At 34.0% G+C, this 19,965-nt stretch overlaps 1 protein-coding gene across 6 annotated transcripts in view; it reads right to left on the minus strand.

Moving 5' to 3' along the window:
* ASCC3 (activating signal cointegrator 1 complex subunit 3) overlaps positions 1–19,965 on the minus strand; it is a 332,162-nt gene that overhangs the window by 39,590 nt on the left and 272,607 nt on the right. The window contains exon 37 of one of the 6 annotated variants that reach the window (XM_073893707.1): positions 12,522–12,605. The exons of 4 other annotated variants lie outside the window; for them this stretch is intronic. In XM_073893707.1, the coding sequence (XP_073749808.1) occupies positions 12,588–12,605 (18 nt within the window). In that variant the 3' untranslated portion in view covers positions 12,522–12,587. Of the gene's footprint in view, positions 1–12,521; positions 12,610–19,965 lie in introns of those variants that run through there. One more of the 6 variants, XM_073893706.1, reaches the window with a different exon arrangement.

The raw sequence follows: 19,965 nt of genomic DNA on the forward strand, positions 1-19,965 counted from the left end.
TTTATGTCACTGCACACATCGCTGCCTACACTGAATCCACTAACTAGCAGATAAGAGGGCCCTTGTACAGTGGGGATGGCAACCTGATCAATGTGAGAGACTAAAGAAGCTTTATGCTATAACTTAATCTCTGTCATGGGAAAAGTAGAACTTATAAAGTTAATGAGTTCTAGACTTTAAGTAGCACTTGATTAATTTGTAACATTCTGAGGCGTTAAAACAAACCAAAATTAGTTTCTCACATTCCAGTGCTGTCTTTTGGCCACTGAAGCTGTAGAAAAAGCATTTCAGTAAATTTCCCTGAATAGAAACCCAGTTTAATTTCTGTGACCTTCTGAAGTATAAATTAATTGTATATTATATATTTTATAGCAATATTTGAAAAATAATCTGGCATTTACCAAGGCGGGTCCAGATATTTTAAGTGATAAGAAAATATGCCACATATTTTTATCTTTATTACATCAGATTACCTATTCTTCAATCATTAATACACTAAAAAAACTAAGTGTGATAATAACTTGTTTTTTAAAATCAAATATATATAATTAGCTTCTGATACTTATGAGCTGTACTTTTATTAAAATTATTCAAACTGAATAAATCATTTACTACTATATGAAATAAATCTCTAAGTTAAAAGACTGCTATAAACCAGACTTACCTGGAATTTATAATGACCTCAAAATTCAGTAAAATGTATACTAGGAATGAACTTAAGAACATTCCAGGTTAAAGAAAAAAGTAAAAAAGAAAAAGCCCTTGGTTATAAAAGTTATTGGAAAATGAGAAAATTAAGATCTAGTTAATAAAGCAATGATAAAATATTTATCCAATATATACACAATTTGCTTAAGATAAAGTATCAAACATACTATGTATGTTTCCTTTCAGGGCTTATGTGAGTATATGCCTCTAATTTGTATCAATGTCTTAAACTTATGGACTATGTTTGGCCTCCAAACAATTAAGGCAAGCACAGAATCACTTGCCAAAAATAAATATGAGTAAGAAACAACACCTTATTCTTTCCATTGTAAGAATGACCACCTGGTTGACAGCTGGATTTTAAGGGATCTTTCAATAGTGGGTACCAGTAACTTTGTTGTACTTAAAATAATTTCAGTGGTAAGAATTCCACCAGAAACTTCTATTTCCCAGGACTTATACCTAAGTCCTTAAAAAATTGCTCTTTGATGAAACCTGAAAAAAATTCCTCAGTTTTGGAGGATGTAATAAAAATGTCTTATAGCTTAACAATGTTTAGATATTTTTCTTTTAAAAAATAAAAATCTTGAGGCTATCATGTTTGAATCCTAAAAGAGAATAAGTGAGATTAGTAGCAAAATGTAATAATTGTGTTTAAATGTCACACTTTGCAATTTATCTTTAAAAGCTAAACAAACTTTCTTATTACCTTGTTTCTGCCTTTAAAACTTCATATACTTATTAGAGTGACTTTCTTTATAATTTGCCTTTCTATATAGGCTATGAGATTCTATCAAACATAAAACAAACACATGAAAACACTAAAAATATATATATAAAACCCTTCTATTTAAAACACTTCTATTTAATGTGTACGAAATATTCTTCTTCCAGGAGTTAAGCAATACATATACAAAAAGTTAAACAAATCTACAAGTGAAATATCAAAATAGGCCGATATATAAGAAATAATCACAATACAGGAGTGATTGACAGATGAATGAAACAAATGCTGGTGTCTTAGAAAAAGTAGTAATAACTACTGATTCTGACTTAGGGAATATTTTAAGAGGGAGCTGAATCAAGATGGATGGATGAATGTTAGACACATTGTCCAGGTGGGAATCATAAGCAAAGGTGTGAAGTTGAGTATATATCCAGCATGTTTAAAGGTGAAAGTAAGAAGGTTCATCAGGAGAAACAGGGAGGTGGATCTGTAAAAGTCTAATGGATGGTGTTGGTAAAAAGGAAGGCCTTGACAGCTAGGTTAAGGAAACAATGCTTAATTATTTACGTAAGTTCAGATTTTTAAGGGCAGAAATGTTCCTTTAAGACAGATAAACTGGCTTATAGATAGATAAAGGGAGGAGTTGGGTGAATTAAACAGGAGAGAAACTAAAGTAGGAAGATCACTTAGGAGACTGTTCAGGAATGGGGTGATGAGAATCCAGACAGGAGCTGGTTATGGGGATGTAACATTTAGCATGGCGACTGTACTTAATAACACCATATTGCATATTTGAAAGTTGTTATAGGTAGACCTTAAAAGTGTGTCACAAGAAAAAATTTTGTAACTACATATGGTGACAGATGTTAACTAGAGTTATTGTGATGATCATTTCACAATATATACAAATATTGAATCATTATGTTGTACACCTGAACTCATATTATATATCGATTATACCTCAAATAAAGATGTTAAACTCTCTTTAAAATAGTAACTCTTGTTATCAATTACTATAGATTAAAAGGAGAAAATATTGAAAATATTCTGTCACTGTAGCTTTTAAAATTTTCATGCAAACTGCATAATAAATGTTAAAGAAACCAGTATATTCTGATATACAAACAATTTATGGCTGGCATTAAGGAGAGCAATTTTATCTCACATGGAATTTGAAGAACAACTAGGGGTAGGCACAGGAAGAGGGACCAGTATCAAACCATTAAGAAGAAGAACTGGATAAGATGTGAAAGTGCATTTTTAAAAATAAAGACATCAAGGATATCAAAGCACTGGGTTGTTAGGCCCTCTTGGACCTCTGAAGATTTTAAATGACAGTAATCCAGATTATAGGAAGTTAAGAATGAATGGATGGGAAAGAAATGGCAACAGCAGGTTGAGATCTCATTTTTTACTTTGTCAGTGAATGGGAGAAAGGAAGTAAGATGGTAATTTGAGGAGGATGGTAAAACCCAATAAAGAGGTTTCTTCTCCCCAGACTCTGGGTAACCTATACATGTGTAGGAGTGCATTTTTTTCTTAAGCTAAAAATGTTATTTTAAAGTTTACAAGAAACAATATCAAGAGAACTACTGAGAAAATTCTACAACAAAAAAGGCGGGGGGACCAGTGAGTGGTAGAGCTAGTCTGTGAGAATCAGCTGTTACCCATTCTATGGATATATCACATTTTGTTTACCTAGTCATTGGTTAATGGACGTTTACTCGTTTCCACTTTTTGGCTATTATGAATAATGCTGCTATGAACATTTGTGTACAGGTTTTTGTCTGAAGTTTTTCAGGCCCTTTGGGTATATACCTAGAAGTGAAACTGGTGTGTCACATGGTAATTCTGCTTAACATTTTGAGGAACAGCCAAACTTTTCTCCTAAAGTGACCACACCATTTTACATTTCCAGTGGCAATGTATGAGTGTTCCAAGTTTTCCATATCCTCGCCAACATTTGCTGTTGCCTGTCCTTTCGATTATAACCACCCTCATGGGTATGAAGTGCTTTTGATTTGTATTTCCCTAAAAACTAATGAGGTCAAGCATCTTTTTATGTGCTTATTGGCCATCTGTACATCTGTACATCTTTGGTGAAATGTCTATTCAGATCATTTGCCCAATTTTTAACGGAGCCACCTATTATTGAGAAAAAGTTCTTTATATATTCTGGATGTGAGTCCTTTATCAGATATATGATTTGCAAATACTTTTTTTCATTCAATGGATTATTTTTTCATTTTCTTGATGGTATCATTTGTAGCACAAGAGCTTTATTTTCCTTTTGTTGCTTGTACTTCTGGTGTTTTACCTAAAAGGCTATCATCAACCCAAGGTAGGGAAAATTTACACCTATGTTTTCTTCTAAGAGTATTACAGTTTTAGCTTTTACAGTTAAGTCTATGATCAATTTAGAGTTAATTTTTGTGTATGGTGTGAGGAAGGAGTCTTTTATATGTACATATCCAATTCTCTCAGTAGCATTTATTGACAAGACTGTTTTTTCTCCATTTTACTGTCTTGGCACACTGGTATTGACAATACATATAAGGGTTTATTTCTGGACTTTCAGTTCTATTTCATTCATCAATCTGTCTATCCTGTGGCTACTACCACACTATTCTGATTATACTCACTTTTACTAAGTTCTGAAATCAAGAAATGTGAGTCCTCCAACTTTGCTCTTCTTTTTCAAGATTGCTATGGCTATTATGGGTTACTTACATTATCATATGAATTATAGTATGAGCTTCTCAGTTTCTGCCAAAAAGTCAGCTGGGATTCTGATAGGGATTGTGTGGAATCTGTAGATTAATATGGAGAGTACTGTCATTTAGCAATAAGTCTTCCAATTCATAAATATGGGATATCTGTTCATTTAGATCGTTAATTTCCTTCAACAGCCTTTTGTAGTTTTTAGTGCACAAATCTTGTGCTTCCTTGTTTAAATTTATTCCACATTGTTCATTTCTAGAGTATAACAATACAAATGATTTTTGTATATTGATCCTGTATCCTGAAACCTTGCTAAATTTGTTTATTAACTCTAATAGTTATTTTGGTGAATTCTTAGGCTCTTCTATATACAAGGTCAGGTCATCTGCAATTAGAAATAGTTTTACTTTTTTTCCAAATTGGATGTGTTTAATATATTTTCTTCTCTAGTTGCCCTAGTTCGAGTCTCTAGTACAATATTAAATAGAAATGGTGAGAATGGGCATCTTTGCCTTGTTGCTGACCATGGAGAGAAAGTATCAAGTTTTTCATCATTTAGCATGATGTTAGCTGTGGATTTTTTGTAAATGCCTTTTGTCAGATTTAGGAAGTTTGCTTTTCTTCTTACTTTGTTGAGTGTTTTCATCATGAAAGGGTGTTGGATTTTGACAATTTTTTTCCTGTGTCTATTAAGATGATCATGCAGTTTTTGTCCTTTATTCTATTAATACATGACTTACATTAATTGCCTTTTGGACGTTAAATCAACCTTGCATTCCCAGGATAGATTCCACTTGGTCATGGTGTATAATCCTCTTACTTGCTGCTAGATTTGGTTTGCATTTTGTTGAGGAATTTTTGCATTTATATTCACAAGGAACATCAGTCCGTAGTTTTGAGATGTCCTCATCTGGTTTTGGTGGTAGGGTAATATTGACCTTATAGAATGAGTTGGGAGGTGTTCTTGCTCTTATATTTTTGAAAGAAATAGTATAAGATTGGTAATAACTCTTAGAACATTTGGTAGAATTCACCAATAAAGACATCTGAGCCTGGGCTTTTCTTAGTGGGAAGTTTTAAAATTACTAATTCAAATTCTTTCCTTGTTATAGAGGTGTGTGTGTGTGTGTGTGTGTGTGTGTGTGTGTGTGTGTGTGTATTCCTTCTTGGGTCAATTTTGATAATTTGTGTCTTTTTTGGAATTTGTCCATTTCATCAATGTTATATAATTTTTTGGCATGCAGTTATTTATAGTATTCCCTTATACATTTTTGGTCACCAGTAGTGTCCTGTATTTACTACTGATTTCAGTGACTTGAATATCCTAATTTTCTTTATTAGTTTAGCTAAAGATTTGTCAATTTTGTCGATCTTTGCAAAGAACCAGCTTTTGGTTTTGTTGATTTTCTCTACTGTTTTTACACTTCCTTTTTCATTTTAATGCTAATCTTTATTCTATGTTTCCTTCTGCTTGTTTTTCTCTTTCTATATTCTTAAAATGGAAGGTTAGGTTACTGATTTGAGATTTTCCTTAATATAGGCATTAACAATTATGAATACCTAAGAACTGCTTTAGTTACATCCCATAAACATTGGTAGAGTGTATTTTTCTTTTCATTCATTTGAATGTATTTTCTAATTTTTGTTGTGATTTCTTCTTTGACCCACTGGTTATTTAGAAGTGTGTTGTTTACTTTCTGCATTTGTAAATTTCATAATTTCCTTTTGTTATTGATTTGTACTTTCATTTCATTGTGGTTAGAGAACATACATTTTATGATTTCAATTGTTTTAAATTTATTGAGGTTTCTTTTAAGGACCATTATATGGTCTATTTAGAAGAATGTTCAAGTGTACCAGAGAAGAATATGTACTTTGCTATTGTTGAGTGGAATATTCTATAGATGTCTATTAGGTTTAGTTGGTTTATAGTGTTGTTCACATCTCCTGTATCCTTAATTTTCTGTCCAGCTGTTCTACCATTATTAAAAGTGCAACTCTGAAGTCTCTATGATTGTTTTTTTTTTTTAAAGATTTTATTTATTTATTTGAGAGAGAGAGAGAGAGAATGAGAGAGAGCACGAGAGGGAAGAGGGTCAGAGGGAGAAGCAGACTCCCCGCTGAGCAGGGAGCCCGATGCGGGACTCGATCCCGGGACCCCAGGATCATGACCTGAGCCGAAGGCAGTCGCTTAACCAACTGAGCCACCCAGGCGCCCTCTCTATGATTGTTGAATGATCTATTTCTCTTTAATTCTACTAGCCTTTGGGACATTGATTTTAAATATGTTTATAATTGTTTTATCTTCACGATGAATTGACTACTGAAGTATAATTAACAGTGTTATCTTGGTTGCAGGTGTACAATGACTCAACAATTCTATACATTATTCAGTGCTCTTCACAATAAGTGTACCCTTTATTCCCTTTATCTATTTCACCCATCCCCCACCACCAACCTCCCCTCTAGCAAACACCAGTTTGTTCTTTGCATTTAAGAGTCTGTTTTTTGTTTGTTTATTCATTTTGCTTCTTAAATTCCACATGAGTAAAATCATATAGTATTTGTCTTTCTGTCTGGCTTATTTCACTTAACATTATACCCTCTAGGTCCATCCATGTTGCTGCAAATGGCCAAGATCTCCTATTTTTTTTTGTGGCTGAGTAATATTCCATTGTGTGTGTGTGTGTGTGTGTGTGCACGCACATGCGTTTGTGTATACACACATACATACACACAATGGCATATACACATACATATATATATATATACCACATCTTCTTCATCCATTCATCTATCAGTGGACATTTGGTTTGCTTCCATACCTTGGGTATTGTAAAGAATGCTGCGATAAATGTAGAGGTGCATATATATTTTCGAATTAGTGTTTTCATTTTCTTTGGGTAAATACCCAATACTGGAATTATTGTATCACATGGTAATTCTATTTTTAATTTTTTGAGGAATGTCTATACTGTTTTCAACAATGGCTACACCAGTTTGCATTCCCAAAGCTATTTTTCACCATTGAATATGATATTAGCTATGGGTTTTTTATATATGGCTTTTATTATGTTAAGTATGCTCCCTCTAATCCTACCTTACTGAGAGTTTTTATCATGTGTTCAGTAGATAGCATCTAGTTGAATCTTGTTATTTTTCCAGTCTGACAATCTCTGCTTTTTGATTGTATTATTTACTGCATTCATATTTAATATTATTATTGACATGGTTGGATTACATCTGCCATCTTTCTTTTTATTTATATCTCATGTCTTTCTTGTTCCTGTCTTCCTCTTTCACTGACTTCTTTTACATTGGGTAAATATTTTCCAATGTAGTATTTTAATTCCTTTAATGATTTTGAACATTTTCTTATGTTTTATTTTCTTAGTGGTTGCTCTTGGGTTTAAAATATGCATCTTAACTTACCAGAATTTGTTCCAGATTTGTACTAAATCTCAATGAGATACAGAGACATTATTCCTATATAGCTCTATTTCCTCCTTCTCTCTTTCTATTGCTATTATTCTTATACATATTACATCTATATAGGTTACAAACTAAAAACAATATTATATCACTTTATAATAATTTCATTTTGTTATATAAGTTTACAGAATAAAGAAGATCAATAATAATTCATATAAGCTTGTTATATTAATGTTCTTGGGCATGAACTTCCCTACACCTTGTTTCAAATAAAGTGAGTTCCTTTAACCAGGGCCATGGAATTCTTTCTTCTTAAGGTCTGCCTCTTCTCCTAGGCAGAACTTATGTGCTACTATAGAGAGAAGAGCTGTGGGTGGGGTTACTGGCCCATTTCTTCCAGAGTGACATCTGTGCTCTAATGAATGGGGTTCTGGGCAATGATAATAGGTCCCTGGTCTTCTTAGTTTGGCTCTCAGCATAGAACCTCTAGCCTATATGTGAATTGGACAGGGGTGATCAGCCTCCTATTCTTGGTTTGCCATCCATGTCCGAAGTATAGCTTCTACCCTAAAATTGGGGGCTGGGTGGGAGAAAAAAATAGACTGGTCCTCTTGGCCAAAACTGTGTGGAAAAGTTTCTGCAATACAAATTTGGGGGCTGCAATACAAATTTGAGAGATGCCAGTTGCTAGCCCATTTTGGGATGAAAATATAGCCTAGAATGGAGAGGTAGTCCCATCTTTTTTACTGCAAATGCCTTCAACAAATCTTCTGTCATATCTTGCACTGTGGCAGGGACATGAATAGCTCAAATCCACAGCCTTTCACTCTTTTTTGAGATTTAGATTTTCTTGACTAGGTGTTTCTCCATTTGCTGTATGCCCTTAGGACAACTTTTGAACTTTGTAAAGAGAGAGTAACACTCTAGCAGTTAAATGGGTTTCCCTTTGGAGAGGGTCTGTTGCACTTCTTAGACTGCTATCCAGTCGTCTCTATATCTTTACATTACTACAATAAACTAAAATATAAACCACACATCTAAAAGATGTCATTTTTGAAAAAAGAGATGGGTTATTTAGCATTTTCTCCTATTTTGCTTACAGAGACAATAAGGTGTACTTGAAAGTATTCCAGTTTTGGAATTAGAACTGGGATGAATCCTGCTTCTGTCACTTAACTCTTGTAGACTTTCTTAAAGTTTGAAATCCTCAAATTTCTCTACAAAACAGGATAATACCTACTCCAAAGGGTTCTGTTATATTTTGAGAAGAAAATGAAATTATATATATATTTTATATATGGCACAGTACCTGGTAGATTGCAGGCATTTTTTTATTTTGAGTGCAAATGAGTGTTACTTATATGGTCAGCTAATCTTTGACAAAGCAGAAAGAATATTCAATGGAAAAAAGACAGTCTCTTTAACAAATGGTTGGGAAAACTGGACAGCGACATGCGGAACAATGAAACTGGACCACTTTCTTATACCACACATGAAAATAAATTCAAAATGGATGAAAGACCTTAATGTGAGACAGGAAACCATCAAACCTAGAGGAGAACATAGGCAGCAACTTCTCTGACCTCGGCTGTAGCAACTTACTAGACATGTCACCAGAGGGAAGGGAAACAAAAGCAAAAATGAACTATTGGGACTTCATCAAGATAAGAAGCTTCTGCACAGCAAAGGAAACAGTCACCAAAACTAAAAGGCAGTTTGCAGAATGGGAGAAGATATGTGCATATTACATATGCGATAAAGGGTTACTATGCAAAATCTATAAAGAACTTATCGAAGGGCACCTGGGTGACTCAGTCAATTAAGCATCCGACTCTTGATCTCAGCTCAGGTCTTGATCTCAGGTTTGTGGGTTCAAGCCCTGTGTTAGGCTCTATATTGGGCATAAAGCCTACTTGAAAAAGAAAAAGAACTTATCAAACTTAACATTCAAAAACAAATAATCCAGTTAAGAAATGGGCAGAAGATATGAATAGACACTTTTCCAAAGAAGACATCCAGATGGCTAGCAGACACATGAAAAGATGCTCAACATCACTCATTATCAGGGAAATACAAATCAAAACCATGATGAGATACCACCACATACCTGTCAGAATGGCTAAAATTAACAACACAAAAAACAACAGGTGTTGGTGAGGATGAGGAGAAAGGGGAACTCTCTTGCACTGTTGGTGGAAATGCAAACTGGTGCATCCACTCCAGAAAACAATATGGAGCTTCCTCAAAAAGTTAAAAATAGAACTACCTTATGATCCAGCAATTGCACTACTAGGTATTTATCTAAAGGATACAAAAATACAGATTCAAAGAGGTACATGCACCAATGTTTACAGCAGCATTATCAACAATAGCCAAACTATGGAGAGAGCTCAAATGTCCCTTGACTGATGAATGAATAAAGAAGATGTGGTGTGTGTGTGTGTGTGTGTGTGTGTGTGTGTGTGTGTAATGGAATATTACTCAGCCATCAAAAAGAATGAAATCATGCCATTTGCAATGACATGGATAGAGCTAGAGGATATCATGCTAAGTGAAATAAATCAGAGAAAGACCAATATCATATGATTTCACTCATATGTGGACTATAAGAAGCAAAACAGATGAACATATGGGAAGGGGGAAAAAAGGAGGGAAACAAATCATAAGAGACTCTTAATGACAGAGAACAAACTGAGGGTAGATGGAAGGAGGTGGGTGGGGGATGGGCTAGATGGGTGATGGGCATTAAAGAGGGCACTTGTGATGAGCACTGGGTGTTGTATGTAAGTGATAAATTACTGAATTCTACTCCTGAAACCAATATTTCACTGTATGTTAACTAAAATTAAAAAAAAAAAAAGAAAATGGGTGCTGCCTACCATCTGAAGTTTGGACTATTTCTGGGGAGTTGAAGCAGATCATTTGATAATGGAAAAGGGCTTACTTTTCAGTGCCTAGGACAGATGTACATTGAGAAGATGATTCAGTTAGCCATGAGATCATCAAGGTAAACAAATGGTACATGAAGAACCATTCTGTGCCCATACAACTACTCTGTTTTTCACTTTTAATATAATATTTAATGAATTACATGAGATATTTAATACTTACTTTATTATAAAATAGACTTTGTGTTAGATGATTTTGCCCAACTGTAGGCTAACAAGTGTTCTGAGCATGTTTAAGATAGACTAGGCTAAGCTATGATATTCAGTAGGTCAGGTGTATTAAATGCATTTTTGACAGGATATTTTCAACTTGATGGCTTTATCAGGATGCAATCCTATCATAAGTCAAGGAAGACGTATCCCTTGTTATTAGTCAACAACTTTGTCAGTCTGACTAATTCCACAAAATTAATTAAACAATACAATGTAAGACAATGGAAAAATGATTGCAAGGTAAAACTAAACATCTTAGAAAAGATACATTAATTCATCAATCAATGAAAGTGATGCTTGAATAACATGCAAATCCATTGGCAAATGAGAATCAGGGAGAGTTAGACTGATGAACAATTGAACAAGAAAAATAAGTAAGAATGATGACATTGTAAGTGCTCAGAAGCAAATGTTTTAAATATCAAAATGCTAAGATAGGTTATTGTAAAAATTGATGTTCTCCAGTATATTTCAGGAAAAGTTATTTTCTTTATATTTATGCACTAAAAGTTAAACCCAAGGTAAAAAGTATTATACCTTGATACATATAATTATATCAGAAAAATTGTGTTCCCTCAAAAAATCATGACAAAATCAACTTGACTCAGCCTTTAAAAGTTAGCAAATAATTTAGATTGAAGTTCAAATTTTGTTGAATATAAAACTAAAAGTAAATGAACTTTTCCTTACAGCTTTTTTAATTTTTAAGATAAAATCTTCAATAAAACTCTCTTCTTCCTTCTCCTTGCTTGCTATAAAATATTAGACTCTCTTTTAAGTAGATTAATTTAAGTAGCTTTTTCTAGGGACCAGTATCCTTGGTTCTCTAGTACTGTTTCTTTTTTGACTCTTCAAAACCTACTTAGTGTGGTGACGTAAAAGAGCTCCCAATTAATTAGGTTTGAATGTGATACAAATTCTATACCTTAACAAAAATATGGTTATTTAAAAGCTCCCAATGTACAAGCAGGTGAGTAATGTTATTGTAAATCTGTTTCAATGATGACCTGAAAATCTTAACGTAGCTTTTCAAGAGAGAGAATATGACACCACTGGTAAAATTCTGAATTTCAAGCTATAATGCATTATATAAATCTGCATATTTGAATATATGTTGCATATACTCAAATGTATCTCGGAATTCTATCTGGACAGCCTTATCATCATTAATACAAATGTAAACTTTAATTTTTATAAATGGTTGTTCCTCAGGATAGTTTGCCAATATTAATAAATTAAAAAACTATAAAGAACACATGTAACATAATACTGTAAAGCTTGTAAAACAGGTCAGTGCTTACACATAAAGCCTCCTAAGTTTTAAAAATTCTATTCCTAGATGTCAAATCAACAAACACATCTTTGAGGTCCAGACTTCAGAAAATAAGACACCTGTCCCACAGTACCTACAGCAACCAGCCATACTGATAGTCAGCCAAACTGACTGGATGGCAATATGGAGAGACAGCTCATGATATTTTCCAAATTGTATTTGATTTTTGCTTTTTTTAACTAAGTAGAAAGTTTCTTTTCTAAACTTTATTTAAATATCCTAAGGAATTTGATTTATTTGAAATGTAAAAATCTAGGTTCTCAGGGAAAACTAAGAAATGGTAGCTTGCATATGTGAGAGTATACATAAACTACTGTTATGAAGCAAAGTCTACATTAGGAAGAAATATGTAGGTATCCTTAAGATTTCTGAAGAATTCTGATATATATTCTAATTTTTTATTTTGATTTGGAAATGTATTACTTAAAATTAAGGAGTGATCCAACAAACGATTTCTATTTGCTCTTGAAACAAGGTTTCCTACAGAATACTGCTACAGAATTAATCACATGATTTGCAAGGCCTATCTGAAAAAGACAAGTTTGAATAAGTTATGGTGGACATGTAAAATTAAGAGACTACATGCCCCCGAAGTTTATAGCAGCTTTATCTACAATAGCCAAATTATGGAAAGAGCCCAAGTGTCCATCGACTCATGAATGGATAAAGAAGATGTGGTGTGTGTGTGTACATATACATATATATACACACATATATATACATACACACATGCACGCGCGCACACACACACACATATACACATATATACACATTGGAATATCAGCCATAAAAAAGAATGAAATCTTGTCATTTGCAACATGGATGGAGCTATTGACTATTATGCTAAGTGAAATAGGTCAGAGAAAGACAAATACCGTTATGATTTCATATGTGGAATTTAAGAAACAAAACAAATAAGCAAAGGGACAGAGAGACAGACAGACACACACACACACACACACAAACCAAGAAACAGACTCTTAATTATAGAGAACAAACTGATGGTTACCAGAAGGGAGGTGGGTGGGGGGATGGATGAAATAAGTGATGGGGATTCAGGAGGGTGCTTGTGATGAGCACTGCGTGTTGTATGGAAGTGTGGAATCACTATATTGTACACCTAAAACTAGTATTATACTGTATGTTAACTAACTGGACTTAAATACAAACTTTAAAAAAATGAAAAGACTACAGATTTGTGGGTTTTTTCATGTCTTATTTAGGCTCCGTACAATACTTAAAGGTATCTGATTTTCTTTCTGAGTGGGACAGGTAACTGAAAACAAAAGTTGGCTTATTTGGCACAGGTTTAGGGGACAATTACTTAAATTTCTTAGCAGTCACTACTACTTCAAAAATTATTTCACAAATAGCTCTAGACTTCATCCTCACTCCTTAGTCAGTTCTCTAGTCCCTCTGAGACTTGTTTACACGAGTCCATATACTATCCTCTGGCTATTTCCTCGTAACTGGAAAGCCTTTCTCACTCTCATTAATCTTCCATTTTGTAGGAGAATCTTCTATGAAGTGTTAGTTTTTGATTTCTACTTAGTGCTTTAAAATGTTTATCTTTGCTTGGCTTACAAAATGCTCTTGGTAGAACAACAAGACTCTTATTAATAAAAATCCAAAACTTAGCCAAAAGAAAGATTGTAAGAGGTAACTAAAGTCACAGGAGGGTCTGATTTTATTTATTTATTTATTGAGGAGGGTCTGATTTTAAATAAATATCCCAGAACATATGTCTTGCTATTCAAAATAAACACTGTGAGAAGTTATAAATTCATTTCAATAGGGCTTGTATCACTCAAAACATTTTGGAAGTCTTCTTTTGGATTTTCCACCCCCTCACTTTCAATCTGGGGGTGTCTTTAGTGGGAATGCAAGCTGGTGCAGCCACTCTGGAAAACTGTATGGAGGTTCCTCAAAAAGTTGAAAATAGAGCTACCATATGACCCAGCAATTGCACTACTGGGTATTTACCCCAAAGATACAAATGTAGGGATCCGAAGGGGCATGTGCACCCCGATGTTTATAGCAGCAATGTCCACGATAGCCTAACTATGAAAGAGCCAAGATGTCCATCAACAGATGAATGGATAAAGAAGATATGGTGTATATATACAATGGAATACTATGCAGCCATCAAAAGGAATGAAATCTTGCCATTTGCAATGACGTGGATGGAACTGGAGGGTATTATGCTGAGCGAAATAAGTCAATCAGAGAAAGACATGTATCATATGATCTCACTGATATGAGGAATTCTTAATCTCAGGAAACAAAGTGAGGGTTGCTGGAGTGGTGGGGGGTGGGAGGGATGGGGTGGCTGGGTGCTAGACATTGGGGAGGGTATGTTCTATGGTGAGTGCTGTGAATTGTGTAAGACTGATGACTCACAGACCTGTACCTCTGAAACAAATAATACATTATATGTTAAAAAATAAAAGAAGATAGTAGGAAGGGAAAAATGAAGGGGGGGGAATTGGAGGGGGAGAGAACCATGAGAGACTATGGACTCTGAGAAACAAACTGAGGGTTCTAGAGGGGAGGGGGGTGGGGGGATGGGTTAGCGTGGTGATGGGCATTAAAGAGGGCACGTACTGCATGGAACACCGGGTGTTATACGCAAACAGTAAATCATGGAACACTTCATCAAAAACTAATGATGTAATGTATGGTGATTAACATAACATAATAAAATAAAATAAAAAAAAAGAAAGTCTTCTTCTGGTATTATAGTCAGAATGACTTTAGGAACTACACTTACCTTCTAACCATTTTACAACCAAAAATCATACTGCCTGACTTAATCAACAAATTTAGTCTTCTGACTTGGTATCAAATAATTTCCTGTCATTTTCTCAAAACAAAAGCACACAGCCAAACAGAAAAGTACCATTAATGGAGAACATTTTCTGCACAAAATAATCAAGAGAAAGTGCCATGGGCCTGAATGAAGTTAATATTTTTTGCAGTGAAGTTAGTAAACAGCTTTTAAAGATAATCCTAAGACAACGGTTAATGAATGTATTAGTTCTGTCATGTTTATTTTAAAAGTCACTTAACTTCAGTTTGAAGGCTATATGAACTGCTCAAAAATGTGAACACATAGATGGATAACACAATAACACAGAGGAAACAGGTGTCACATGGCAATTATAAATTGGGAGAATAAAAATGAACCATTAAAAAAATAGCCTGGATATACACAAAACAAAATAAAACAAAACCACCCTGCCAATCAGATAGCTAATGTTATGTCTTTCTGATAATATGCTTAAGTGGGTACTTTAGGCATCCTATGTTTGAGCCTGTTTAGGCAGAAAGCTTTTCTTTTGTTCATGTTTGTAAAATTAAATGTTTTGCTATTAACTCATAAGATTAATTACTTCCTCATATTTAGAGTTACCAATATTTTGGCCCTGGGGCAAACTTTTCAGAAGTTATATTTAAAGGCAACAAAGAAAAATAGAAATTTTCAGTACCAGATGTCTGGGAAGATCCCCTTTGGATTTGAGCTACTTAAATTTGCAATCATGTATTTATACATCTAACAGAGCTTCTGTTTCCCCCAGAAATCAGAAAATTAACTAGCTTTGTAGCATCTTCCTTGATCTGCCACCCGTGCCCTGAGGATTAGAGACTCCACCTGAGCTTGTTTTACAAGCATAACAGAAAAAATTAATCTCTGCTGGCAGCGCTCCCACTGGGATACTGATGAATAATGATATCCCTCTTTTGCTGCCCTCTCAGTCCACTAGAAAAGCCACTCTAACCCAGCAACGTGGAAACTGCTGAAACCATTCCAGCTGTGGATTAGCAGGCAGTCAAGCATCCATCTGCTCTGTGTGAATCAAGAGAAAGCAAACAAGCATTCTTATGGCTAAAGTCATATTCAGACCCCATAATATCTTATAGGAATACATATATATGTATGTATATCTATTTGTATCTGTATCTCTATTTATCTACCTATCTCTTCAATAATAGGCAATCACATACTGTAAGCCAAATTAACTGAATTCCTCGATTTAGTTTGCATTTCCTGGTGCTTTAAACATTGGAAAACAAAGAACATGTTCAGGGGTTATAAAGTATAGCTCTTTTTCTTAATTGAAGTATAATTGACACACAATATCCTATTAGTCTCAGATGTACATCATAGTGATTTGATATTTTCATACATTATGAAATGGTCCCCATGGTAAGTCTAGCTACCATCTGTCACCATACAAAGTTATTACAGTATTATTGAATACATTCCCAATGCTGTATGTTACATCCCCATGACTTCTTTATTTTGTAACTGGAAGTTTGTACCACTTAATCCCCTCCACCTATTTTGCCTGACCCTCTAACCTTCTTCTGCCCTCTGTTAACCAACAGTTCATTTCCCATATCTGTGAGTTTGTTTCTGTTTTGTTTATTTTTGTTTTTTAGATTCCACATATAAGTGAAATCATATGGTATTTGTCCTTCTGTCTTATTTCCCTTAGCATAATGCCCTCCAGGTCCATCTATGTTGTCGCAAATGGCAAGAAACCGATAAGCTTTTAAATTTGATATTCATATGGGGCAATTAACTCTAAATTAAACTTCTAGAGAGCAGCATGACATTACATTAGACATATACACATTCCCAGATTCTCAAATATAGCAACCAACTACTTGTTTTAAAAAGTAAGCCTGCTTAATCAGTTTCTAAGCAAGTGTTACACAAAGGATCTGTGGCCTTTAATTTCACTTAGCTTTCTTTTACTGACACACTGATGTAATAAATCTGTGGACTTCTGCCTTCTCCAAAAAGGAAAGAACCATTGCTTATGGTTTACCAAGAGCAATTCTGAGTTTGACTGGATTCTTATCAGCTCTTTATTAATGAACCCCCCCTGTACTTCAACATGTCCATAATGTAATGATGACTGATGTTTATAATGACAGTTCTAGGACTCTAAAAGATCTTTATGGGTCATCTCAATCATCAAAGAAAATTTTTTTTGGCAAAGTTCCAAGAGTATCTTATAGCATTTCAGTTCTTTGAATTCTGAAATCCATATGACATATATTTAGGAATTTTATTTAAAAAGATATTTTAAGTAATCATTACACCATATTTCCAGTCAACAACAACAACAACTCACTCTGCTTTTAAGTTCTAGCCTGGTATTACGCAGAACACTTTTCCTCCGATTTTAATTGCTTTTACTGGTTATTTCAATGTCTTACTGATTCTTTCCCCTCTCGCTTCTCTTCCTCCTTCACTGATTAAAACAGTTTAAAAGTAGTTCAAGGTTACTCCACTTGCTGTGCTTTCAGCGCAGCAGAGCAATACGCTGCTAGCTCGGTCAATGGTTCTACAAGACAAGTTTGTTCATTTGTGAGTAGAAGATACCTGTTTGGCATTTGTCTTACAAATCTGCTGACACTTTAATAAATAACAGAAAATACCTACAAAGATGGTGTTAAGGACCTAAATCTAATAAGTTGAAGCTGTATATATGAAAAATTCTCCTTTGCCAACGGAAATACTTTAAAACTGAGACTATCGTGCTTCTGCCAAACTGCATTATTCCTCTGAATTACATACAAAATAGTGAAGACATAAGAACATGTAGAATTTTATGTATGTGAGGAGCATGACACTTGGAAATCCCTCTTACCTCCCAGTTTTTCGTTTTTGTGTGTTTTTTTTTTTTAAGCAAAGTGAGTTCTAACTTTCTGACATAATCAAATTTCTGAGACATGCTTATATTCTACTGGACTGTCAGCTGGATAACACTGTAAAGTAAGTGGAGTCCTTTTTTAGGAGAATGTAATGTTAAAATAAAATGCAGATGGTATGAATAGTACTACTGTAATAAAGACCATATCTATGCATTTTATTTGGTAGTAACAACAACATTTTTCAGAATACATGTAAGAATGAAAATGGGGCACATCCATTTCTTTGGGTTGAGAAGTCAAAAGATATGCAGCTTATAATGCATCACTGGAGAAAAAAATCTAGGCTTCTGCCATATGTATAATGGCTCAGCATAAAAATATTCATTTTAGTCTTTCTCACAGTGGGAAGACTACAGTTTGCTAAGAATTATTAATCACTGGCTAGATCTTTTTCTTGGCAAGAGTTTTTCAAACTCAGCTAATTAGTACATGATCCTCTATTGTCTGACAAGGCAAGCACGAATATCTCAGTACTAGAATGTACACACAGGGCTATGAATGAACAAATCAAAACAAAAAACACCTGTCCACTGATTCTCTTTCAAAAAACTTAAGTTTATATTTAAGTGAGTGTATATTATTTATTCCTAAAGAAGACAGTTTTGGTCTTTTTAGAAAAGTTTTCCAGGTTTTTTTTTTTTTTTTTACTATTATAAATAATGCTGTGTTGAACATCTGTGTACATATATCTTGACAACATACTTGTTTCTTTAGGATAGACTCCTAAAGATGGAATCACAACACCAGGAAGCAGAAGTTTCTTAAAGGCTTTTTTTTTTTTTTAACTTTGACAGATACTATCAAATTTCTTTCTAGAAAGACTGGGTTAATGAAAACTTTATCAGTGTCCTCTTTTCATTTTATAACCGGAGCCAGAGTTTTCTTTTTAATTAAAAAATTAAAATACATTACTTCTGTATCATAACTGTAACAAATACTAATACTTCAAAAACTGTATAGAGACATTCATATATTTTATACATTTATGTAGGCAAATCCATCCATTTCCTTTGCAATTTCTTCAATTCCTTTATGCTTTTTGTGCTTCTTCCCCCATATCTCTTTGAAATTTTAACATTATTTTGGCTTTAATCCTTAATCTAACTGAAATTTATTCTAATATATGCTGTGAAATTAGAATCTAACTTGAATATTTTTCCAAAATGTTATACAATTTGCCCAACAACACTTGTTGAATAAATCATCCCTTAACCAATGATTTTATGTTTTCTTTTTGTTGTGTTAGAGCTTCACACCAATGTGTGAAAATTGTTCTGGCTTACCTGGGGAAGGAGGTATTCCTGCATATGGAATAGCATGAGCTCCATGGAGGACCAAAAGGGGAAGAGCAGTCGAAGACTGGAGGCTATTTGCACTCCAACCTACACTGCAGCCAGACTTAGAACAATCTTGTATGGCATGGTAATGAACCTGAATTTATCTTGTAATCTTTATCTTTTGAATAGAGGAGGTTAATGGTATTTGTCATATGTAGATATGATTTATATAAATTACAATTCATCAACTAGTGCATTATATATCAAAATATTCATGAAAACTAGCAATAACAGATGTGAGTGACTTCAGTTCCTAATTCAAAGAATTCAAGTATCATATTGTAAGCAATGTACTGAGGCTTTACACACATTATTTTATTTAACCTTCTCCTTTATTTTATAAAAGAGCATGAAACTTGGACAGATTAAGTGACTAACCCAAGATCACATATTTAGAAAATGGTGGAGTCATGTTTGTGTGACTCTGAAGCCCATATTCTAAATAACTAGATTTATCATACTCCAGACATACTAGTACAACTTATACTTTCAAAAGAGTTAATATCAAATTATAATTACTTCTTAGGGATAGGGCTAGTCCCTTCCTAAAGGCAGGGACCATACCTTAATTATCACTGTCCTCTTATACCTAACATGGTAGGTGCTAAACAAATACTTGTTGGAACTGCTGAAGATGTGTGTTTAAGAATATCTGTAGGATGGTGGTAGATACAGAACATATAAGCTTCTAAAAAGAGAAAATGAAGGACAAGAGAAAGTGCAACCAGTAAGGGAGGCAAAGAAGAAACTACAGTAAAGGAAGGAAGAGATTTAAAAAGTACAGAGCAATAGAAAGAATGGGCATTTATTTCCTCACTA

Source organism: Callorhinus ursinus, unplaced genomic scaffold (genome assembly GCF_003265705.2).
Source record: "Callorhinus ursinus isolate GAN/ISIS: 27379988/994484 unplaced genomic scaffold, GSC_fseal_2.0 scaffold6, whole genome shotgun sequence".
Lineage (NCBI taxonomy): Eukaryota > Metazoa > Chordata > Mammalia > Carnivora > Otariidae > Callorhinus > Callorhinus ursinus.